Source organism: Etheostoma cragini, chromosome 8 (genome assembly GCF_013103735.1).
Source record: "Etheostoma cragini isolate CJK2018 chromosome 8, CSU_Ecrag_1.0, whole genome shotgun sequence".
Classification (NCBI taxonomy): Eukaryota; Metazoa; Chordata; class Actinopteri; order Perciformes; family Percidae; genus Etheostoma; species Etheostoma cragini.
Genome location: NC_048414.1, coordinates 19,509,706 through 19,535,563, shown reverse-complemented (window position 1 = coordinate 19,535,563; position 25,858 = coordinate 19,509,706). Strand labels below are relative to the sequence as shown.

At 40.4% G+C, this 25,858-nt stretch overlaps 2 protein-coding genes across 4 annotated transcripts in view; both read left to right on the top strand.

The window, feature by feature from the left end:
- pdhx (pyruvate dehydrogenase complex component X) overlaps nt 1–14,235 on the top strand; it is a 29,477-nt gene extending 15,242 nt beyond the window's left edge. The window contains exons 5-10 of the mRNA XM_034880206.1: nt 309–474; nt 975–1,122; nt 4,131–4,189; nt 5,680–5,838; nt 12,959–13,023; nt 13,956–14,235. Coding sequence (XP_034736097.1) covers nt 309–474; nt 975–1,122; nt 4,131–4,189; nt 5,680–5,838; nt 12,959–13,023; nt 13,956–14,214 — 856 coding nt within the window. The 3' untranslated portion in view covers nt 14,215–14,235. The remainder of the gene's footprint in view (nt 1–308; nt 475–974; nt 1,123–4,130; nt 4,190–5,679; nt 5,839–12,958; nt 13,024–13,955) is intronic.
- A 9,542-nt stretch (nt 14,236–23,777) lies between these two features.
- Nucleotides 23,778–25,858, top strand: part of cd44b (CD44 molecule (Indian blood group) b) — a 16,708-nt gene continuing 14,627 nt past the window's right edge. For all 3 annotated transcript variants that reach the window (XM_034880205.1, XM_034880202.1, XM_034880201.1), the window contains exon 1: nt 23,778–24,195. In XM_034880205.1, the coding sequence (XP_034736096.1) occupies nt 24,129–24,195 (67 nt within the window). In that variant the 5' untranslated portion in view covers nt 23,778–24,128. The remainder of the gene's footprint in view (nt 24,196–25,858) is intronic.

Here is a 25,858-nt window from a genome sequence, read left to right as displayed (position 1 = left end):
ACCACTCCTCCTCTCCCTCTATCTCTTTATGGAGCCAGTGACTAACTCACAAGTGTAACTCCAGAGTTGCTCCTGGTTACTGTGGAACAGTGTATAAAGTATGCCAACCTAGATTTACATTAATACCAATAATAAGTGAAGCCTATACAAAGGGATTCCTATCAATGCAGACGTGGCATCAGAAAGTGGGCAGTTATAATGTATTTGGATTTAGGGTCAGACTTTTTGTGGAGATTATTGTTAACATTTCATTGAATGAAAAATATGCAAAAAAACGTGAAACAATGCCTGCATTTCTACTTTAACAGAGATGCATTAAATCTCTTGAAGACATCCCCTGCCCCAAAAGCATCCCCAGCCACGGCTGCCCCAGCTGCCCTGAGTCCTGTCCTCAGCCCGGCAGCTGCCCCTCCACCCCCAGGCAGCAGACCCAACATACCTCCTCTCTCTGTGCCAGGGAAACCAGGAGCACCGGTGAGTACTCCTCACCCAATCTCTCTCACACAAACACACTGTCTCATCCCGTTGGTTTTGTGACAGTGCTAGGAAACTACAAGATGTCATCCGCCACAGACACTTAACATCTCCCAACGTTTGGCTTGTCATTGGATCACTAATAGTTTTTGGTCTCACAGTCCCCGAGTCCTATATTAAACAATGATAGCTCAATTTCTGTTGGTGTGCCTACCACAAGCATCAACAGACGGGTCAGGTCTTTATTTACAAATGCCGTTCTTGTTGTTTTTTTTGCACCAAAATAAATTGTATCTTCATTAGTGTGTGTGTGTGTGTTTGCACTGTAAAATATGACCTATTGATTATATTACATTGTGACTCCAATGCATTTTTGAGTAATTGATGGCAGCTGAGATATGTCTGATCATTTCCCTCCCCCCTTTCCTGGATGTCCCTGTCAAAATGCCATTTTCTCCTCATTCAGTTACTTCCCACTTTTTTCCACTTGTCCTCCTCAGGGCACATTCACAGAGATCCCAGCCACAAATGTCCGCCGTGTGATTGCTCAAAGACTAACGCAATCGAAGACCACCATCCCCCATGCGTACGCCTCAGTTGACTGTGACATGGCTGCCGTCATGCATCTCCGCAAAGACTTGGCCAAAGGTAAAAACACACAACTTTGAGGAAGTTACTGTTTACACATAGGCACTGTTTTTTTTTTTTTTACATGCACATGTTAGTCTCATCTCCTTAAGTTTGATGTTCGACAGTGACATTTTGAAGGATACTTTTCCATGAAAATGTGAATTTCAGGGTTGTCACATGACTTCTCACTTGACAAAGAGGACTTTTTGTATTGAAAGAAGCTCTGGTACATGTTGTCCCAGGGTGGTCATGTACCTCTGGTTCAAACCAACATCTCTCTCTTCCTGTGTCTAAGAATAACCCAGCATGGTATTCTGAGTGAGAGCTCAGTTGTACGGGTTCTGATGAAGAGGGTATAAAAAGGGCCAAACACCTGAGGATGGCTGAATAGTGGGGGAAACATCCATAGCTGGCACTGATCAGATATGCTCTTTCTTCTGACCACACATCACAATGTAAGGCTGATAAGGCCCCCTCAGTTAGTCATACACATGGCATTAAAGTCCTCTGGAGAAATATCTATCTATGTAGATGTAAAGGCAATGTGAGGTAATGGAAAATAAATTGGTCCATATATAAGGTATTCATAAAGTAGGGACTGTATGAATGGATTGAGAGCTTCAGTATTTGGAGAATAAATAATATAGAAGGACCTAGCAGTGACTTTCTACGCCCCACAGACATCCCTAGCACCGGCTGTTGAGCTAACCGCAGCTTCTTGTGCAACAGCTATCACAACATGTGTTGTAAGATAAAGGAAGATTTACACCACAACCAGAAAAAGGGAACAATGTTTATGTGTCATAACAGTCGCTCAGCCTATTGCTACATTCAGCCAAGAAAATTCAACCCAAAAAATAAATATCGTTAACGGCTGCTTTTCATGGATTCCTAAAATGTAACACATGCTTACTTTGGGCCATTTTTATGTTGATATAGCAAGAGTGCCTCATCAGTTTCCTATTTTTAAACATTAAGTTCCACACACTATCACGTAATTGGCTTTATTTAGCTTAACTTTGCCGAGCTGTCAAACAAACGGTAAATCTCTCTGGGTCCTGTCTCTGTGATGGAGGAAATGGGACGGCCATTCCAGACCTATTAGCGAGGCTGTGTGTGTGTGCCGAGGGATTCTCTCCCCGGTTGTTTTTGCGGCATCTCATTGTTCAGGAGCAGCGCGATTTCACGGTTAGCTCGTTAATCATCCCGCTCACAGCATTCATAACTGTCTGGTACTGCACTAATGGACATTTGTACACGTTGGCAGTGATGCCGGGCCAAGCCCGCCTGGCCGCTGGTGTGACACTGGGAGAGGAGGGTGGAGCAAATGCTATTGACTGAGTCATATAGAGAGTAGCCTCACATTGCCAGACCTATCTCGACAGCTCTGTGTCAGCGCTGGGGTGTAGTCCGGCTACACCCCCTATCTATTTTGGAATCGAGAAAAAAACGCTCTGGCTTGTTTGTATTACTTTAAACCAATCTGTCTGGGGGGGGGGAGGGGCAGCTAACCCCTGGATGCAGTAACGGTCCCCTTGCAAAAATAGATAGCAGAAGTGGAGTTACATTGTCCCAGATGTCAGGCCTTATCCTGGCAATATACATCTGTTGAGCCAGACTATATAAAGAGGTACTGATTCTCATCAGGTGGAGTTAAGGTCATCAAGAGTCACAACTATATTTGATAAATAGGCTATCAGGAAAAGTAAACTCATCATTTTGGACCCCACCCATAATCTCAATAACCAACTGTTAGCTTCAGGGAGGAGATTCGGTTCCCCCTACGATCCAAACAACACCTTCAACCAGACCGTTGAACAAACAACCACCCCCCCCATCGTTTGATCCAGACTTTGACCTATTCTCCCTTCCCACCCCTCCACTCCTACCCTCAGGGTTTTTAGTTTCTTGATTATTTTAGAATTTAGCATTTAGTTTGTATGATTAATCTGGTATGATTAATAGGGACTATGTATTGTTGTATGTTGTGTTTGGATTTGCCTAACCACAAACGGGAAAAATAAAGTTCATTTGATTTTGATTTGATTTGATAGTGCGTTACATTTTCCTTCTGAACTTGGAAGCCGGAGTTGGGAATGACGTTACACCTGAGTAGAGGTCGACCAATTCAGGTTTTTCTGTGGCCGATGCTGATTTTTAGACATCAGGGTCAGCTGATGGCCAATAAATGCTGCCGATTTATGTTGGCCAATATGGGCTTGTTTTTAAAACCTCTAATTGAAAGATAAAATGTAATAATTAAGATACACAAATTTTCTCAACAAAAACAATTATTGAACACTTCACCAATCTGCAGTTAAATATAGGTATAATTAAATTAATTGTGTATTATGTAAAAACATATATTGTATAAATAATGTATGAAAAACAATCTAAAGAAGCAAAACCATAAAAAATAAATAAACTTTGTCAAACTTTTTAATGAAAAAATAAAGTTTAGTGCACTTAGCAGCATATATCAAACTTCTGAGAACATAAATCTGCAAACTTTAATGGGTAAAATAAGTTAACAATTTTAACAATAGTAGTGGTGTACACCGTAGCAATCAGCAGCATTTCTTTGTTTGAGGTCTGAAGAAAATGTATAACATATGAGCACAAACAAATCTTAGTGGATCTTCATTTCTGCCCAGAATAAAAAAAAAAAAAAAGGAAATATGTCAAAATTGCATGTAGGTGCATGGAGCAGCCATGTTGGATTTCAATGTCGGCTTGCTCGTGGTACTGTGAGGTTCTCCAAATTCCCAACTCAGAAATCCGACTTCAGGGGGCGTGTTTCCGGTTTAGAAGTTGGAAATTCCGACTTCCGAGTACAAATAGAATGCACAATAAGAGATATAGATATAGGAGATTTCTCTTCCCCCTGAGGGAAGGTGTGGTATCACTTATTTGCCATTTGCAAAAGAACGGTATCACACTTCACAGGTCCTCTTCAGAATACATGGCCACATGTCTGTTAGTTGCTTGAATCAGGCTCACAGGCTGTTTCTTCTTTGTCTTTTCAGAACAGATCAAAGTGTCAGTTAATGATTTCATTATCAAGGCAGCTGCTGTTACACTCAAAGTAAGTATAGTTAATAATCACTTCTATTGTTGTCATTTTTTACATGTAATCTGTTTATTTTTTATTATTGATGCCCTAACCATGTGTGTTTTTATGTTTTTTTACATGGTTTTTCAACTTATATGCCTACAAGCGTCTGGACTTTTCATTTATTTTACTGCTTAACACAGCCTACACACACACACACACACACACACACACACACACACACACACACACACACAGAGCGCTCTGTAGTTCATACTGTAAATTATTTCATCATTTGGTTTCTAGATTCTATATCACTTCTGCAACAAGGTCTCTCTGTTGTCCTCTCTACTCCATACAGATTGTGAATTGACTGGTTGCCCTGCCATTATAAAACAAGACTAATGTTTACTCAGACTGTGTTCATTCTGTTCTCTTTTTTTGTCTGTTGATGGAAATTCTGAGGAAACTCTTAAACCATCCATCTCCCTAAGCAGTTTTACAAAACACTAAAGGAATGCTGTAAAGAAAGACACTATTGTTTGATTTGAAGATAGAACAGATACAAATGGAGAAAAATGGATCCGGTGCTCTTTTAATTTAGTTATTCCGGCCAGGAATGTCTGTGCAGCATCTGATAGGAACATCCTATCTTCTGCGAGTATTACATGGAATACACATGGAATATTGTATCTGCTTTAGTGAATTTGTGTTGCCCTTAAGCAATAACGTGCCAGATGTCATGGGTGCTGGAGATTGTACAATGCACACTGTATGAAACTACTGCTATATAAGGATCAATCAGCAGCTGAGAAACCTGGCTGTTTGGTGCATGTGTTACAGTAAATGGGAGGCATGTGGAACATTTCCCAGTTTATCTTAGTGTAACATGACAAAACACTACACGGCTCTCTCATAGTTTGGCCACTATGTCTCACATGGTCAAAATGCCTCTGGATTGGCTTTTACACTTAACTGGGCTATACGATTCACTTGTGTAACACTGTAACATTGGAAAATTATCAAAAGGAACTGTACTTTCACCAGCGTTTACCTGAACACACCAGGAAGCAGCATCCGAGGCCAGTGTTTCACATTATCATGTGTTCCACTGTACTTTTGTAGACTGATGAAACTTAGCTGTGTTCATACACCAATAATTCAACATAAATATTTAGTTATTGAGGCTCCATTAAAGCAGATTTATCAAGATTATTCAGACATATCTGATATCTGGTGTCAGGTGTATACATTCTCAACCAAATTGATTAATGAATTTCCCACATTTACTGTAATATAATGCTTTTCTTCTCATATTTGATTTATGTACATGCTACATGTCATAATATAGAAAATTAAATATTTTGGTATTGTATCCGACTTTGATTTGTATCTTCACACTCATGAACTGCATGGAAGCACCCTCTAACCAAAGGAGTCAGGTTTTAGATCTCTATTTGTCTGGTTATTTTTCATTATAGTAGCTGTCAAAACCTGTGCTAACTTCTGGTTTTCTTTCCTAGGAGATGCCAGAAGTGAATGTGACCTGGTCTGGTGATGGACCCCGCGCACTTGATTCAATCCACATTTCAATCGCAGTGGCGACTGACAAAGGCCTCATTACCCCCATCATCAAGGACGCTGCAAACAAAGGAGTCCAGGAGATCTCAGCTAATGCTAAGGTAAACATTATTCTTGAAATGTCTTGTAATAGTCTATATTCATGACGTTCCATTTCTGCCTTCTGAAATTCTGCCGGATGTCACTCTTTTTGGCCGGATGTCCATTACCTTCCGCTTTCTTTCAATTCAATTTTATTTATAGTATCAATTCATAACAAGAGTTATCTCGAGACACTTTACAGATAGAGTAGGTCTAGCACTCCCCATAATTTACAAGGACCCAACAGTTCTAGTAGGCCCCTCCAGAGCAAGCAACAGTGCCACAGTGGCGGGGAAGAACTCCCTTTTAGGAAGAAACCTCGGACGACCGGTTGGGGTTAGAATAAAGCGTGGCAATAACGGTCACGAAAAAAAATGTTGTGTTGTCATTTTAAACTATGTGGATTTCTGAGGACTATGTTTAACTGCTCCTCAGATCTTTGCAGGGTAAATCCAGACAGCTAGCTAGACTATCTGTCCAATCTGAGTTTTCTGTTGCACGACTAAAACAACTTTTGAACGGACATGTTCCACCAAAACAAGTTCCTTCCCGAGGCTGTTTTACAGAGGCACTGCGCTCGCGGCAGGCCAAGATGATTGTGCTTGGTTTAAAGAAATGCCAATAAACCACAGCATGTTTTTCTCCCATCCGTAATGCTGTGTGCACTAGCCAGACCCTCCTCCGCCGTGCTGTGGAGGACAGTCTGACAGTGCCAGACTTTCTTTGCTGTTGGTTGATTAACTTCAAGCTTTGCGGGGGCGTTCAGTGTAGCACTTCAGGTCAAGACATGGAGTTTTGCTGTTGATTTGTACGTGGGAAGGGAGTTGAGACTTGAATGCAGTCCAACTGTATGGGAAAAACAAACTCTGTAGACAACTATCTAGATTTGGGATAGTTAGAATGTTGGGTTGTTGGGGTGCGGGTGTCAGCTGTCACTGGCCGCAGATGGAAAGCAAAGTAACAATGGTCAGCACTTTCTCTTGCTCACAGTCAGCAGCTGGGCACAGGTATTCATTCACAAACATGAATGTGCTCTCAAAATCGGATTTGTATGTCACTCTTTTTTCTCATTAAAAACACATACAAAAGTAAGATCGGATTATTCCTCAAGATCTGGTTAATGAGCTTAATGTCTCTCACCAGCAGTGACCAGGTGTAATATTCTTAAATGTGCATGGCACATACTATGTATGTCTCAGTGAGGACACGTCTGATTCAATTGCTTTTAGAAACAAGACAGGAAAGACTCATGACTGTTTCAATACATGTTGTCAAACTGGAGGACTGCCTCTCTACCTAATGACACAATATTAGCCTAACACTGTTGACATCACATTTCAGACTCAGCAGCTGTAATAGTACTGCTGTGACAGTGACAGAAGTAGTATGATTACGATGATAGTGTATGTATCAGTGACAGTAGCAATTCCAACTTCACCTCCACACTTGGGAGGTGTGAGACTATGTGTGGTAGTCTGTGAGTGTCAGTAAGACTTGTTGAAGGAAGACGTGAGTGTGTAATTAGGATATAGACATATTTCTACTCAGATTCCAGAATTTATGACTATGCTGCTGACTATGCAAAACAAGTGCAATATATGCGATTGCTTTAGCACATGAGGTGTTGTCTGTTTGTTTGGACCAACACCCAAGGGCACTAATGTCAGTACCGTAAGTCCAGCAAAACTAGAAAAGCTAAAGCAAAGCTCTAAGTTTGGTGCTTTACTGCTGATGGAAATGGCGTGATACCTCAACACGGGGTTGATAGTGTTCATGAAGAATGTCATTACAATTGAACACTCCTTGCTCAAATTACACATTTTTGTTTTTCATCAAATCTTTTTGAGTGCCATATTTTTCCTTGTTTATTATCTAATATCAATAAGTGTTGGGGTGCAGTACTATAAAGTTTAAAGGTTTGACAAAGTTTAATTTTGATTTGGTATCATTCTAAGTTCTGTATTATATATTTGGATGGGGTTCAGATTTTTGGGGGATTTATATTACTCTTGAGAGCCAGAATTGCATATGTTGCTTATTACCAAGTTAATTAAGAAATAATGTTTTATATTAGACGATGCATCAGTTACTGTTTACACTTTTGTGGTTTTCCCACAGTTAAGCATCAAGTTGTGTACATCTGTGAGTCAAGTTATTTAGTGAAAATATATTGGTTTAACCCACCCTTCTTGGTAACACTTTGTAATAACTACACACTATGAAGCATTGGTTAAGTATTACAAGCATTCTGCAAATTGTATTGTAACATTTTATGTATACTGTATATATATTTTAAACATTGGTTCGCCCCTATGGTGAGCCCGAGAGGAAAAGATAGTGTGCTGTCTTTTTGTTATATATGTTGTATTTTATTAAAACAATTTTGATAAATAATGTAATGGTCTGTTGGTGCTTAGCAATCAGATCACTGCAGAAGAATGTTACATCGCTAGTGCACATACACATACAACAGCTGCATGAAAGCATGGGCACTAACACCGCGGACATTTCAGTCCACGTATGAGTCTCGCCACCCACTGCTATTCAGATTAGTTATGCTGCTGCCTTGAGTTAAATCGACATTTGTCAGTCGTTTTGGTCTCAAATTTAAAATTAACATGTTTGAATAAAGCAAAGAGAGGTCACTGCTGGATATTGATGTGATTGAGTTGAACATCAGACTGTTTCTGCACCAAGAGCTCTTATCTCAAATGTGCCCACTATCTCACTTCGTCTCGCAATCCTGTGAGTCATTCTTAACTTTGTGTTGGTTGTTTCCTCGCATTAACCTTTAAGTACATTTCCATTTGAATAAGGTTCATGTTGAAAATAGACATGGTTGCCTTCTAGCAGTCTCAACTGAGAAGAAAAGGCTTTAAAAAGAGATGTTCAATTATTGCTTTTCAACAGTTGTGTTACAGGCGCATACTTGATCTGTGAGACAACTGTGTATGTCACAGGAAGTAACAGGAAATACTTCTTGGTGAAAATCTAGTTGATTACATGCATGCACTCTTTAATTCCACTACTACACCAGAGCCGGTTCCATCAATGTATTTTGTACAGATATTTTAGTACAGTATTGACAGATGTGTGGTGTTTTCTCCAAGGTTGTCAATAGATGTTTTTCCATTGACGTATTTTTATGCACATTTTAAGTCGCATTATGAATTTAACTGAATTTATCAGTTGTGCAAAATAAATGCATGTTTTTTTGCCTTTGTCAGAGGCAAGACAAGACAGGTTTATTTGTATAGCAAATTTCAGCAACAGGGCACTTCAGAGTGCTTTACTTAAAAACAATAAAAAAATAAACACTTTTTCTGTTCTCACCACTATGACATTTCTCCATGGCAATCTATTTTTTTTTTTTTTTTAACCAGAGACAACTTTGACCATAGTGGGAGCAATGGAATCAATAACATTTGTAATTTTACAGTTAAAGTTATCTACAAGCTCAGTCACCGATAGCCCAGAGAGGGCGGGTGTGGAGGAGAAAAGCAAAATAAATGTCTTACTGGTGTTTTCAGTGATATACTGTTTTCTGATCAACTTTGTTTGGACATTTTTGGGCACAGCGATAGTGCCGTTAAAGAAAACACAGGAATGATCAGAGAGAACAACGTCAGTCACCACAACCTTGGAAATGTTCAGACCCTCGGAGACAATCAGTTCCAGAGTGTGCCTCCTACTGTGCGTGGTCACATGCTGAGTCAGTCCATAGTTCTTAAAAACACAACAGAGTTCTTTGGTCCCTCTGGCCTGGGGGTTGTCAACATGAATGTTAAAATCACACGCGATGATTACACAATCAAAGTTAATACAGAACATAGACAACAGTTCAGTGAAGTCATCAATGAAAGTTGCACAGTATTTAGGTGGCCTGTAGATTTTTAGAAATATAGCTTGAGGGGAGGACCTTAACTGAAGAGCGACATATTCAAAAGAAGTTAAACTTCTACAAGATATTTTCATACATTGGAATGAGTTATTAAACAAAATGGTGACTCCACCTCCTTTATTATTCACTCTGTTCTCACTCATAAAACTGAGGGGAGCTGACTCGATGAGAACAGCAGCGCTGTTATTATAGACTAACCTGGTTTTAGTTCAAATCTAGATTGTGATTAATAAATAAATAATAAAAACATTGATTAAATCTGATTGACAACACCCCAAAAAAAAGTAGATGGAATAACAGGATAGGCTCTTATGTAGCACACATTTATCTCGCAGGACTGATTAGCTGATTCTACTGTTGGTGGATTACCGTATATTCCCATAATGGACATGTAAGAATAACCAACCAAATTTCTAACCAGTTGATGTGATGGCTCCTAATTTGCATTTTTTGGGCTACTTTTCAATACTTTGATAAAAATTACCTTGATAATTAAGTTGAAACACAGCTACTCTCATGCACGCTTTGATAGAGCATGAAATCACAGAACTTTGCTGCAGCAATGTGTTAGTTTTCAGTGTCAGATGTCCCAACTTCCCTTCTGAGTGTTCTCAATTATGTTTTTTCCATGTTAGCAATGCACATTCTGATGGTTTCTATTCATCTCAGTGCTTGCTGTTGGACATTTAATCCTTTTCCTGGACATGATATTTGAAAATTGACCCTAAAAGATATGAATGGTATAAAACTGTGACTTAAAGGCTTACACACTTGTGGAAGAAATGCTCTGGATAAGGAGTGTGTTTGTCTGATGTGGCTAGTTAGGACAGACGAAGCTTGGTCTACTGTCAGAACAAAAGTGCTTATAGAATATCATTTGAGTCTAATAGTGCCTTTACAGATTTTTAGCTACACTAGCAGCACAGCTCTAGGGTTGGCATTGTTTGATTGTCTGGCACTCAGTTGGTCCACACTTTAGGCTAGATGGATAGCCATAATATACTGTGCGGTTATTCCCAGATCGCCAGAGGATACATTTCTAATAAATTTGGTGATCCCCTGACTTTCCCCCTCAAACTTAAACTTTTCACTCATCCTGAGAAATACCTTGACCTGTACTTCATAGATGGGAACACAAGTTGAACACAATTCAATTCAATTTTATTTATAGTATCAATTCATAACAAGAGTTATCTCGAGACACTTTACAGATAGAGGAGGTCTAGAACACACTCCAGAATTTACAAGGACCCAACCGTTCTAGTAGTTTCCTCCAGAGCAAGCAACAGTGCGACAGTGGTGAGGAAAAACTTCCTTTTAGGCAGAAACCTCGGACAGACCCAGGCTCTTGGTAGGCGGTGTCTGACTGGCCGGTTGGGGTTAGAATGAAGAGTGGAAATGAGAAAAATAGTAGTTTGTAGCAGTTCTTTGTTGTAGTTCATGGCATAGTAGGGCACTGTGGGCATTACAAGGCACAGCAGGACGTAGCTGGGCACCGCAGTGTGTAGCAAGATGAACATGGCATAGCAGAACGTTGAGCAGGACCATGGCGACAGCTGCTACCGTGATTTTGGAGCCTCTCTGATCCGAGGGAACATGCTGGGGAAAAAAGAACATAAGGACTCCGGGGAGTGACTCCCAAGGGCTAGGTTAGTAACAAGCATTTCTGGGACATGGATGCACATAAATGGAAAGATAGAAAGATGGAGGAGAGGGCAGCTCAGTGTGTCAAAAGAAGTCCCCAGCTGTCTAAAACTATTACAGCATAACTAAGAGAGACAGGGTAAAGAGAGGGGCCTGGTCAGGCTAGAACTCTCCCCAACCGGATCGGGCTGTATGCCAAGTCTACCTCTAGTTTTATTATATTCTTGATTATATGATAGATAGATCTGACAACTATGACGAGAAGCAGGTGGGCCGGGTTAGGCGGACGCTGCAACTCCTCACTCCCTAACAATATTCAATTATATGTCCTAACTATAAGCTTTATCAAAGCATAACTAAGAGAGACAAGGTAAAGAGAGGAGCCTGGTCGGGCTAGAACTCTCCCCAACCGGATCGGGCTGTATGCCAAGTCTCCCTCTAGTTTTATTATATTCTTGATTATATGATAGATAGATCTGACAACTACGACGAGAAGCAGGTAGGCCGGGTTAGGCAGACGCTGCGACTCCTCACTCCTTAACAATATTCAATTATATGCCCTAACTATAAGCTTTATCAAAAAGGAAAGTCTTAAGCCTACTCTTAAATGTGGAGACGGTGTCTGCCTCCTGAACCCAAACTGGAACCTGGTTCCACAAGAGGGAAGCCTGATAGCTGAACGCTCTGGCTCCCGTTCTACTTTTAGAGACTCTAGGAACCACAAGTAACCCTGCATTCTGGGAACATAGTGCTCTTGTAGGGTTGTAAGGTACTGTAAGCTCTTTAAGATAAGATGGTGCCTGGTTCACCTTCGCTTCATGGTACCGAGAGGATGAATCCTACTGACTTTGGTGATCTGCTGACTTACCTCTAGCGCCCCCATGAGTTATTACATTAGTGGTTTTAAGTAAATGTCAGCTATTGAACGGATTGCCTTGAGATTTGGTGCAGGCTGTCATGGACTGTCTAAGGAGGAATTGTAATCAACTAGGTGAATCCCGGACATCTACTACCACCATCATGTCAAAATGTAATTTAGTTCAATACTACAACATATGACCAACATTCTGCAAAACTAATAATATTCCCATCAGCCTTAGCTTTGTGTTAAGCATAAATTAGCAAATCATGAAAACATTCTAAAGTAAGATGGGGAACATGTTAAACATTACACCTGCTTCACATTAGCATGCTAGCTTTGTCATTTTAAGACTTTTAGAATGCCTACGTTAGCATTTAGCGCAATGCACTGATGTGCCAAAGAATTGCTAGTATGGCTCTAAACTCTTGGTCTTAGTAAAGCATATTCCAGTTATATTTTTTAATCTAAAACACCATTTGCATTATTTTACTACTTGGTTGTATTATGGAAGTACTGTAAAGCAAATTACAAAATGACAGTGCTTCCCTGATAGTTTGAGTGTGTGCTATTGAATAGCATTTAGTCAATACTGTGTGCGTGTGTTTGTCTTTTTTCACATTGTATCATGTGTCATTATTGACACCGTATCATGTATCCTGTTTAAGAATCAGCTTGGATCTCTTCTTTTCTGACACAGGCTTAAGATTTTGAGTGACATGTAATGTTTCCATAGGCACTCGCCCAGAAAGCTCGAGATGGGAAACTTCTACCTGAGGAGTACCAGGGAGGCTCATTCAGGTAAACTAAGACACACATCTCTTGAGGTAAAGAAGGGGCGTATGGAAAGTCACAACATTATAATACATATGGGCATTTTCCAGTCTTTCCTTTTGAATATTTGGTATAAATATTGCATTTTTTCAATCCAATAAATTGACTTTTTATATGTGCGAACAGAGGCCCTTCCATCGCCAACACCTAAGTATATCTCACAATTTCCTATGTAGCGCAACAGCAAGATAGCTATCATAAATTTCCGCTACGATGACTTATAACCGGTTTCACAGAAATTCAATATATTAGGCATATACTATATTATGCATATATTCAGACGTGCCTGAACTGAATGTGGACTTGGGCGACGAGTACCACCAGTTACTGTGCCATCAATTGCAGAAAAGAGGAAGAGAGACTTTTCAACTCATTAGAAGTAATGGTGTCATTTAGACATAAATGGGGTTTCTGTGTCAAGCAGGAGCGATGAATTCCAATGGAGATGCAGTCTTCTCTGTCCTCCTGAGGATATATGTGTATGCCCATCCTCTATTCGTTTTTCCATCCCCCTGAGCTAGGATTCTCATTAAGGAAAATCGCAAACTGCCCTCGGGTCAGTCTTGCTCACCATACACAACATTTAAAGGAGAGAGTTGGAGGCCAGTGCTGCTGTATTCATCTTTACTTATCAGTGTTCTATTTTGTAAAATAAGATGTTCACAAACAATCATGTTTATATACTTAATTTGCCCTCTCATTTTTTATTTACACACTCTAAGGGGTAATATTTTATTTTTGCATTAAGGAGATTGTTTCTGAGCCACCATTATGCCAGCTTAGTTGTTTTTTATGCATTTTGTCCCCTGCTGAGCTTGACTAATGATGCAATATGTGTATTCTCTTGTCTCTCTTACTATCCCTTTGCTCCCACACGTCTCCTTTTATCTCACTGGCAGTATATCTAATTTGGGGATGTTCAGTGTCAGTGGCTTCAGCGCTGTGATCAACCCTCCTCAGGCGTGTATCCTTGCCATCGGGACCTCCAGGCCCGAGCTGCGACTGTGCGAGGATGAAAAGACCCTGCAAACCCATCAACTGATGACAGTTACACTGTCCAGTGACGGACGGCTAGTGGATGATGAGTTAGCCTCACGATTTCTAGATAAATTCCGCAGCAACCTAGAAAAACCGCAACGCATGGCCCTAGCCTGTTAAAACAAAGTGAGATAGCTGAATGACAGGGATTGGAAGGACAAACACCTGCATGACAAAGCCTGTCTCGTGCTTTCACAAGAAGAGAGCTCCTGAAAAGTTTTACCTTGGATTAAGGATTAAAAAGTAGACTTTATAGAAAATCACCAGGCTTTGTGATGGAGGAGTTAAACTGGTCTTCTGCTGGAGTGGTTGAGGATTCTAGCAGTGGTGCCAAATATTAAGACAGTAAAGATGTGGAGGTTCTGTCACACCAGTGTGTGTGCGTGTTTATATCTATAAAGTGGTTACTCCACTTTACTTACTTCAAGCTCGTTTGAGTCCCAGTTCGTCTTCTCAGTGTCACTATAAACCGACATGCAGGTAGTACTGGGAGAAGGGGCAATGCAGGTTCTGATCACGGTAAACCCGCATGAACCAATTCCTGTTGTGAAATTCTTCGTGTTAACAAATTTAATTTATTTAAAGCAGATGTGACATCCCTGAAAATGCATCTTCCATGTCCATGTGTATATGAAATAAATCCGTGCACTTAGGTTTTGGTTTCCTTAGATGCCAATAAAACACATTGTTCAATCTTAGAATGTCTGTGCGTTTCAATAAAACATGTTTCTCCCCACCCTCATGCACACAGCTACCGGGAAAACCACAGATGTGTGTGTATGTTTCTATTTAATTAGAATCTAAAGAGATAACATAAGTTTTTCATAGAAGCCAATTAGGATAATTTGCTGGGCTCAGTATACAGTTCAGTCTCTGCTTGCAGATGTTTATCTTTGCTGTTAGCGTGGGCAAAACAGCTGTTAATTTATTAGCACCTGCCGTGCAAAGCTTATCCTACGTATGCATGAACAGAGTTCAGTATTGGTAAGAAAGAAGCTGCTGAAATGGGAAAGTTGTGATCTCCGAATTTTACACATCACACACTGCAGTCCATGCGGTTTGACAAGGCAAAGACCTTGTTCTTAAATACCCTTTGTATTGCTGGCCCTTCGCTATGAGCTGCTGATTTACAAGATGGCTTTTCTACATTTTAAATGCAGAATGTAAATTACCTAAAGTGAGATTAAACTGGTAGTAATGAAAGAAAAGAGTAACAGGAACTGCATTCATATGCAGTTCTGTTAGGGCCAGGGCTGTAGTGAGACTTCCTGTCTGATGGTAACTCCAGGAGCTGCATTTTAATGCAACTCTGGACAAACTGTACCATCTTTTATTGATCGTAGACCAAGGACATTTTGTCCGGTGGTTGTTGTGAAATCTGATAAAAAATAGTAAATTCTGTGTCGGGGAGGGACACCATACAGGCAGGTTACATAGGGACGGGAAGAGGCTATTGGCAAAGCCCAGCTATTTTCTACAGTACGCCCACTGTTCTCCTAGCAGTTTGCAGACACACACACACACACGTACACCTTTCAAAGTACTAGTTACCACGGTGATGGAAGCTATACTCAAATAAAAAATAATAAGGAGAGGATGAAAAACAGTGCTCTTTAACATTGTTAAGCTTCAATCCCAATCACCGTACAGCCAGGGGTGATTCTAGGATCAGAGCTTTAGGGGTGCCTGGCACCCTTTTAATGTAATCTTTTTAAAACATTATTCGACTGTACTAACTTTGCATTTTAACATAGTTTTGGACCATCATGTTAGGGGAAACACTGATTTATGTAACACGAAAGACCACAATTCTGAGAAAATGTACTTTAATGCAGAGCCACAGGGCCAGTACTTCCAAGGTGAGGTGGTATTACAAATTAAATGGTATTTTGTAAGTATGAAATGAGTGGAAAACTCTAAAAGTCACTGCATAAAATGTTATGATAATGAGGTATAAAGAATAAAGTCATAATAAATAAAATATAAAGATTTTTTGGGGCTGGATAGATAAAGATTGATTGGCTCAACTTACCGCAAAACCCGGCACATCTAAGTGCTTGAAGTGATTTTAAACTGCATTTTCAAGTTCAAATAGTAACAATATAATGCTGTCAACACATTGAAAATGGTTACTATGAGGCCGTCCAATCACACATCCAATTTAAGAGACCTGGATGTCCATTATATTCCAGCCATTGCAAAACGAGTTGCTACAAAGCTAATTAAGACTATCAGCTCCCAAAAACTCTGTATTTCCCAGTATGGCTATGTTCAGAAACTGGTGTTGTTCGGCAACGTTTGAGCGCAAAAAATCTAATTAAGAAACCTCTTCTGAAGAGTCCATTGTACTTTATAATCCTCTGTGTCCTCCTTGGCTACATTACTTAAAGGAGAATTCCGGGCGATTTCAACATGTAGCTCTGTTTTTTTTTGTTTATGTGTAGTGCTGTCAGTAGCGAGACAAATGACAACTATCCTCCTGCTAGATCTTCCACCCAACAGGCTCAAACAGGGCAAGTTTTAAACTTCCTTTTAGTCTCCAAACATGTTCAAAACGTCATTACCAGTGCCTAGCCATATGCATGTTATTCCTTCCACGTGAACACAGCAAATCTGACTGCAGTAGGCTCTGGTAATGACGTTTTGAGCATATTTAGAGGCTAAAAACACATTTAATACTTGCCCTTAACTTGCCTTGACTATAGCTTTAAACATGCAAGAAACATTACAAATATAAAGCATTGGGCTGCTTATCAATACAAAAGAAATGCATTTCTTATATAAATATGAATTTTTTTCTTTAATTAAGTCAGCATGATTTTAGGACAAATGCATTTGATACATTTGTTTCAAGAATGTCAACAGTACAAAAACATCTTCATCCACCATTGTGTTGTACATCATGGGCACATTCACTCTAAAGCTAACACAGATAACGTAAATGCACACCCAAAACATTAAAAGAACATTATTAAAACACACTTTAACTAGGACAAAAACCCTTTTAGAATATAGATTTTTTTTTGCCATGAGCATGAACAGTATTGCTGTTCAAATGACCCCGCCTCTCCCATACAGAAACTTAACATCCTTAGTTGTCTTTCCTAATATGGAAAGACCTAATATGGTCTGTGCACTGCATCCCTAACCTAATTATTACAAACAACTAATGTGATTTAGTATTGAATGTGTTTTTTCACAAAACATAAAAGAATAAGTAGTGACCTGATCTGTTACCCCAGCAACTATAGTAACTGACATGAAAACAGCTATACAGTGTACAGAGCTAGTAATAACCAGGGTTGCAAAGGGTTGGACAACTTTCTAGAGAACTTATGAGGTCTGGAGTTTTGGAGCTTTGCACAGTTTCAATATAATGCAATAACAGGTCTTACGACATGTTTTCCTTAGAAAATATGCCCATTTCATTGAAACAGCAGCACTCTGCCATGCATGGACGGATAATTTTTCAGCATCGGATTAAATAGGAATTTAGGGTAAAATTACAATCCTCTGCATGCACAGTGCCTTCTCCCATCACATACTGCCAACACTACTGGAAGTCTTGATTAGACTATGTCACTGGGGTAAATATAAATGATAGGAGATAGGAGCCTAACCACAAAAAACTGTTTAGAACTTGTAAACACCGTCTGCTAGATTGTGCTAGTGAACATGAGCTGTCTCCATGTGGATTGTAGCTTGATTAAGCATGCTAATGCTAATGCATGTAGTCTACCTCTCCCCATTAGTTACAACTGGTGATCAAACATGTGGACACTGCTTTTCTGCCCATGCTCACAGCGAAGAAAACCATTTGTTGGCTGCCATTGATGTCACAGCCCTAGTGATAAACCACGTGTCTGTTTTCTTAGAAATAGTTAATTTGTTGTCTCATGGTCTTGTACAACAGTCCAACATCATGTAATGAGATGTTTGTGTTAGGACAAAGCCTCCTTGTGCCACTGGTATTCCATATCCTTCAGACCGTCATCCTTTTTCTGTTGTAATATGCCCTTGGTTGGTACTGTTTGTCAGGATGGTGAAATCATGTTACTATATTAAACCTCCCTGCTACATCACATTTTGTTATCAGCTTGACAATTGCTGGGACTGTTCTGCAGAGCAGTTGAACATTGTCCTTCCAAATATCACACTGCGAATGCAGCCAAACAGATTCTGACATTTCTTTGGCTTTCCTGTTTGTCTGACATTTACTGGCGCCCGCCAATCTCTGCCCAGCAATCTTTTTTATGTGTAACAGCTGGATAAGAGAGCCACCAGGCAGAAGGAATCAGATTTCTGCCTGCTGAGACTTCGATAAACTGTGCGGGGTCTTGAAGATAGTGCGGGGGCTCACGCTGGTGTGTAGGTCGAACTTATGGACACAGAGCATGGTGCAGAGAGATGGAGGCAGTTGCTATGGAGACCAACGTGTCCGAGTGTGCTCTTCTGTTGTGCTGATATTTGGATGTCCTCAAGATACACTGAAAGAGCAATTGGTTGGTCCAAAGTGTTTGAAGGGTTTTGACTGCACATCCAATGAGGGGCTGAAAGCTCTTGATTGACAAAGAATAACCCAGGGTGGGGGTGTGGGGTGAAGCCCAGTCTGCAGCCCCACCTCCATCCATCCTTTCCAAATCCTCCGGTGCACCATCAAAGCTTTAAACTATTAATGTATTAACAGTCCTATGGCTTTCACATGAAATCAAATGGCTTTGTAATGGACTTATTTGGCTTTTTAAGGATGGTAGTGTTGTGGAGGATATAATAAGGATCAATGATGAATGATTTCCCCCCTTATGAAAGGAAGTTGATGGTTGTGTCCTCCAATAAGGACCCATTTAGTCTGTTTTGCCTCTCAGGAGTCCCTCCCTGTCTATTTTTTGGTCTCCCACACACACACACACACACATATTTCCCTGTGTGAATAGGCTTTGTGAATGATCACCAGGGTTGGCGAGAGGTTTGGTTTCATCCACATTATCTCACGCTCAAGTTTATTCAACCATTGTTGACAGGATTTCCTCGCGTCTCCCAGTTTCCCCTTACTGCAAGCACTTCTCTATTCATCTTTATCATTCGTCATCCTTTAAAGGTGAACCGTTAGATATTGAAGGCCAAAGGTAATGAATTTGTATCTCTACTTGTTATAATTTTATCATTTAGGTAGCTCATAAAGTTGTCACTAATAAGGGCAGTAGGAAGTAGGCAGTAGGCAGTAGTCGGTAAATAACAACAAATATAATTGGCTCTAAGGTTTCCCATGATGGATGTTGAAGATTAAGAACAAGGCATGCAAACAAGTTATAATTTTGTTTAGGTTTAGGATTAATTAACAAGGACAAAAAGATGGCTGCAACCCTTCAAACCTGATTTTACCCCCACATCATTTCATCCAAGAAAGGTCAAAAGGAGAACAAAGTATCAGAATGATTCACACCTCCTACTCTGCATATATAAGTCACTTCCTGTTTTAGCTGTTGCCATAGCAAAACTTGTAAATAGTAGCAATAACAGAAAAGAAACAACCCATGTCTTTTTGTATTTGGTTCACAGTTTTGTATTTTTAGAACATAGAAAGGTTTGTCTTGCCGGCATTAATGTTTTCTGTGATATGAAGACCAATGTAAATATGTCTAGATTAGAAGTGATGTTCAATCTAGTAAGGTAGAGCTGAAATAAAACAGTGATGCTATGACATATCATATGATAAACAGAGTCTAAGTGACCAAAAGAGACAAAGAGTGACAAAAAGACACTGAAGACAAATGATTATTCAGCCTTCCTTAATTTTGTTTCCCTCTCGGAACAATGTCCTAGTTTCTTTCTCTGGAGAAACAACATTGAGACAAACTGCACAAATTATCCAATCTTTTAATGAATAGTTGGGTGAATGTGTAACATTTGCGGGAGTAGTACAGTCAGCTCTTGAGCACAAAACCCTCCATCATTTTCAGTCTATAGAGGTAAAAGAAATGGGTCCACCTTAGTTGAACTCATCACATTTAAGGGCGTGTGTGAACATGAACGTGACCTAATGACTAAGAAAGTAACATGTTTCATTTAAGTGGCTTTACAAAAAAAAGATGTAAAAAAGACAAAAAGATGAAAGTCAGTTAACAGTTAACCAAAGTTTCAAGGTTAATATGTGGCTATCTATGCTGTGTGACGTTACAGCTGTGCAAAAAAGAGCTCAGGAGGTGAACAGCTGTGTACTGGGCATGACTGAAGCCTAAATTAAACATCAGACTGCTGAGTCAGCCAATACGTATCCAGCAAAGAAAAAATATATTCCATGATTCAGTGAGGACACACTTTATGCTCTTCCCAGACGTCCTTGTGGTCGGGAATCCTTGTGGTAATGGCCAACTAATTGCACCTCCTCAGCATTCCTGTTAGATAATGTGCCTTTTTCCAGTGCAGTCACTGGATTGCCACTCAATGAGATTTGCAAGATGTCCATATACGTACAAAACAGCCGGAGGAAATCCAGCATTCACTGTCTAAACATCCAGTGAATATCGGCGTTTGCAGGGATGTGCTGTTATGATGAGAACTACACTGTGTGCCGTTATATATGTGAAAAATATCAGCTGGCGACAAAGACAGAGTTTAGTTTTCACAAATTTAAATCTCCTCCACCTAAGGAAGAACATGTCATCTCTACGAATATATTAGATTAGATGTTTCTGGTAACTTGCTGTTTACTTCCTGAGAGGCAATAACAAGTCCATTTATTGCTGCCTGCTTTGGCGGTGAAAGAGGCTGTCAGGAGTGTGTCCTTGTTGTGTATCTTTGGCCAATAGATGATCTTTGCCTCACCCTGCCGCGTCTCGGGCTGAATGAGCTCTCCCGGCGTCACAGAAGCATGACTGGACTGCTTCAAAAGGCCTGGCTTTCTGCAACAACAACAAAGCAAGGGACTTGCTTGTGTTTGGGTGCTGGGACAGCAGAGCGGGCGTGTTTGGACTGGAGTACTGTATAGCTATTTGGAATGTCTTGTGTCATCCTGGTCGGACTCTCAGTCAGCATGGTGATGACAAATCACTGTAATCTTAGTTTCCGGTTCATTTACATGTGTTGCCTTTCAGAGAACTAAAACAGGATGCCTTACGTTGAGTCGAAAACAAGGCCAAAATAAATGACATCAAGGTCTAAATGTGGTATAACTCATACAGAAGAAGAAAGTAGAAGTATGACAAACTTTACATCAGGCTTTGCGAGCGCAGTCTGCCTCCAAGTTAACAGATTATGTACCATGGTCATTTAAAGTAGCTGTGATAAAACCTCTTCGGAAAGAACCCTCCCTCCACCCTGAGGTATTAGCAAACTATAGACCTACATCTAACCTTCCCTTTCTCTCCAACATCCTTCAGCAGGTAGGTGATTTTCTACATAGCAATTGTTTACTTGAGTCTTCAGTCAGGATTTAGAAAGCATCGTAACACAGAGACAACACTGGTGAAAATTACTAATGACCTTCTAACTGCTGCAGACAAAGGACTTGTCCCTGTACTTGTTTTACTAGATACTAGTGCTGCATTCGACACCATTGACTATACCTTCCGGTTACAGAGACTGGAACATTTAGTTACCCTTAAAGGAGTCACACTGAGTTGGTTTAAGTCATATTTATCTAATGTATCTCAATTTGTTAATGTTAACAATAAATCCTACAAGTACGCTAAAGTTAGCCATGGCATTCCACAAGGCTCAGTGCTTGGACCAATTCTTTTCTCCTTGTATATGCTTCCTCTGGGCAATATTATTAGGAAACACTCAATTAACTTGCATTGTTATGCGGGTGACATCCAATTATATCTATTAATCAAGCGAGACAAAACCAGTCAGTTAGCTAAACTTAAAGCATGCACAAATGATAAAAAATCCTGGATGACCTACAATTTTCTAATAATTTCTTTCTTTCTTTCAGATTTTCTGAAACTCAGACATAATTGAAGTTATTGTGCTGGGCCAGAAACACCTCCAAACTTTGTTATCTAGGGATATAGCTACTCTGGATGATATTGCCCTGGCCTCCAGCACAAGTTATTTTTTATCAAGCTATATCCTTCCCATCTAAAACAAACCTCAAGAACAGCCTTTTTTCATCTTCGTAACGTTGACAAAATTAGGAACATCCTGTCTCAAAATGATGCTGAAAAATTAGTCCATGCATTTTTTACTTACTGGCTGGACGACTGTAATTCTTTATTAACAGGATTAAGTCCCTTAAGACTCGAGCTCCACTCCAGTTACGCTCTTAGTTACGCTGTAGTAGTTTTAGGCTGCCGGGGGACTACCTTTGACACACTGAGCTCTTCTATCCTTTATCTTTCCATTTGTGTGCATCAATGTCCCAGAAATGTTTCCTACTAACCACTACTATCTATAGTAGTGGTTAGTAGGAAAATAGTAGGGGAAATACTAGAACTGTTGGGTCCTTGTAAATTATAGAGTGTGGTCTAGACCTACGCTATCTGTAAAGTGTCTGAAGATAACTCTTGTTATGAATTGATACTATATGATGTGTGACGTATATATGACTTATGTGCCAAAAGTTGCTCTGTGTAAAAATAACTAAAAAGTTCAGGTCACATCTGTTTATTTAACTGCTATCCCCATGACAACAAGGTTACTGGCAATACTGAGCCATCATACACTCTTTGGTTGTTAAGGAAGCCACAGGGTCACAGACAGGCAGTCACACATTCTCATCACAGTTGTCTACAGGGGCGTCAGAGTGGGGGGAAAAGGGAACTGAGTACCCAGGGGCCTCATGTGAGGGGGGCCCAAAAAGATGTTAAAATAAATATCTGTGGATGTGGAGAGGGGCACATAGAGCATGCCCTTCTACAGGGCCAAGAATGTTGTGCTACGTCCCTGGTTGTCTATCCCAGTCATTTCACAATCACATGCAAACAACACAAGATGGGTGATCATTGAGGAGATTTGGGAAACTGAGCTGACCCCATCCGAAGTGAAAATTAAACCTGAGTGAAGGCAGATTTCTCGTGATGGAAGCTGTGATCTTGCAGATATCATTGAGATTAATTCTATTTCACAGTGCTTCTCATCATCATTTTTGTCATTCTAAAAGGCATATGTTTAACATTATGTGCTTGCTTTGGCATCTTAATATATTTTTACTCTGATAAATGTATGTATGTTGGCCGAGCAGTGCATTGACATTAAGGCAGATATAACAGATCTGAATTTTGTGCACCATCTCAGCGTTTTCTACCAATGTTTCAAATTTATAAAAGCTTTGAGGATGAGGTGTGTCTCTGTGAAATGGAAGTGACCTCTTTGAATTGGTGGCACAGGATCACACTGTGACATACAGCAAGAAAAAAAGACAGAGTGCAAGGGAGCAGAGACAAGAAAATCGGCTAAATTGAAAATGGAGTTATGACTGAACAAAAGACCAGATGGGCTCTCAGAAACTGTTGCTGTCAGGGACATAAAAAGAGGAAGGGGAGGGGGGGTGTACAGGGAGGTTAGTATGGACCTATGGAAGGAGGGAGATGAGGATAAGCAGCCAGACAGACCTTCTTCTTGACACATTAATAAATGTAGTGGCAGGAGGAGTGGAGAGAAAGAAGAGAGAGGAAAAGAGAGGCTGTGTGAGGTGGGGTGGGAGGGGAGGTGGGACAAGTGTGGGAGAGGCAGAAGGGTGTGTACTCACATGAACCACTCTTGTCGTTGTGCGCTTGTGCCTTTAGTCTCTGTGTCTTTCAGGCAGAGAATAGAAAAGTTAGGGCAAAGTCTGAGTCAGCTTCAGCAGCTACCAGACACTCACAGCAACTCCCTCTACAGTGACAGGTTTCTTCTCTCTTTTTTCTGCTCTCTCACTCATTCACTCTCTCTCTCTTTCACACACAGACACACACTCACACACACACTCACACACACAAACACACATACACCACCCGTCAGTCCCGGCAGAGGAAAGACTGGACCATACGAGAACCGCTATACACCTTTACTTCTAGCTACTTACCCAGCCATCGCCAGACGCTTTGCCCAGGATGTGGACACTTCTCTTGGGCGTCACCTTTGGATTACTGGCCTCCTCCAGGTCCGAAAAACTTCAAGGTGAGGGGAATGTACCTTTGCCCAGTGGATGGCTCTTTGTCTGGGGATTTTTTTTTAAACCTTATTCTGTCTAAATTGTGCCTGGTTGACTGTATTGTTATTGTTTCCCTTCTTGAGCATTGTTTGAGTGAGCAGTAATGTAAAGAGAAGACAGTGAAAGAAGGAAGCCATGCTCTGCCGCTGTTGCTGCTGCTGCTTGTAGAATGGATGAGTAGATGCCGGCAAGAGAGCGTGCGCTACACCAGCACAGACAGGCTTACGTCTGGCAGACTGAGACTCCTGACAGACACAAAGGAGACAGGAGCTCCTGCTCTCCCTGTTCTGTCTCACACACATTCACACGCTAGGACATGAACCTTATGAATCAGGGTTTTGGATGATCAGTGTAGCTTTTTACAAGCAGTCCTTTGCAGGTAGAAGCAGAAATAGAAATGTTTTTATCCACTTCCATGCTGTGCTTATACAGCTGGAGTCTGGGCTGTCACGCTTAATGCTTTATTCTCTGACACAAAGGGTGTTCAACAATTGCTCTAGCCCCCCCCCCCACCCCCACCCCCCATGTCTCCCTATCTTCTCTTTGTCTTTCTTTCACATGTGCTTGCTGTGTAAGATTTTGATTGTATTTATTGCTCAGAGCAATGCATCTCTGGAGGTGAAGTTGGTACTGATCAAACAGGTCTAGGTTTGTCTGGCTTACTCCCTTAGGAGATGGTGGTGGGGTTGTACACAAAGACTCCCTCTGGCACTGCGCCAAAGAACAATCAGCATCAAGCTATAATTTGACCAGTATTTAAAGGCAAATAAGAGAGTTCCCAAACAGATTGTATGTGCACTGTATGTGGGAAGAGGAAAAAAGGATGGAGAGCCCCCCTCAGACTGTGCTGTGCTTCAACATGTGTTTGCCCCCTTAAGGCACCTTGTGTGCTGAGAAGTTGTGAGTGTTTGTGTATGTATCTCTATGTATGAGTGTTGAGAGTAATTGGTGTCTGGCCAGTAGTGTCCTGCGGTGGTTATATCTCATTTTGGTCCAGACGTTGCCTTTGAACCTAAACCTGTGGTAATGTTTAGCCTGAAGTACGTCATTAAGAGCAGTACTTACAAACTATTGGACTTGTGGCCTGGCGAGTCAACCAAGAGATTTATGTTTTTTTTAATGATATCTCCATACGTATGTATGGCCAATAGCATCTATGAGCGTGTATGATTCTACAAAAAAATGTCTGGGAAGAAAGGCCATTTGACTGCTATCTCTACCACCATAGTGACTGACAAATGCTTCCACCCAGTAGTTAATTGAATTAAGTTCATCCATTTAAAGTCTAACAAAAACCTTATTTAGGATGATTCTATATTTCTATGTGTAATTCTATATTTCAGTAAACAAGACTTATGAGAGTTAGTTTATCTGTGATGACCTTCCAAATGTGATCATTTCTCAATTCTTTGACTCAAAAATAACATATTTAACATTGATCTGAATGACAAGATATGCAGAGCTATCAACACATCCAAAACTCCTAATAACTTTATCTGATGTGTGGTGCTCTTGTATCTTTTGAGTTTCCTATTTAGAAGTGCAGATTGAGTCTTGCTTCCTCTATGCAGAGCATTAGTCTTTCTCTCTCTCTCTCTCTCTCTCTCTCTCTCTCTCTCTCTCTCTCTC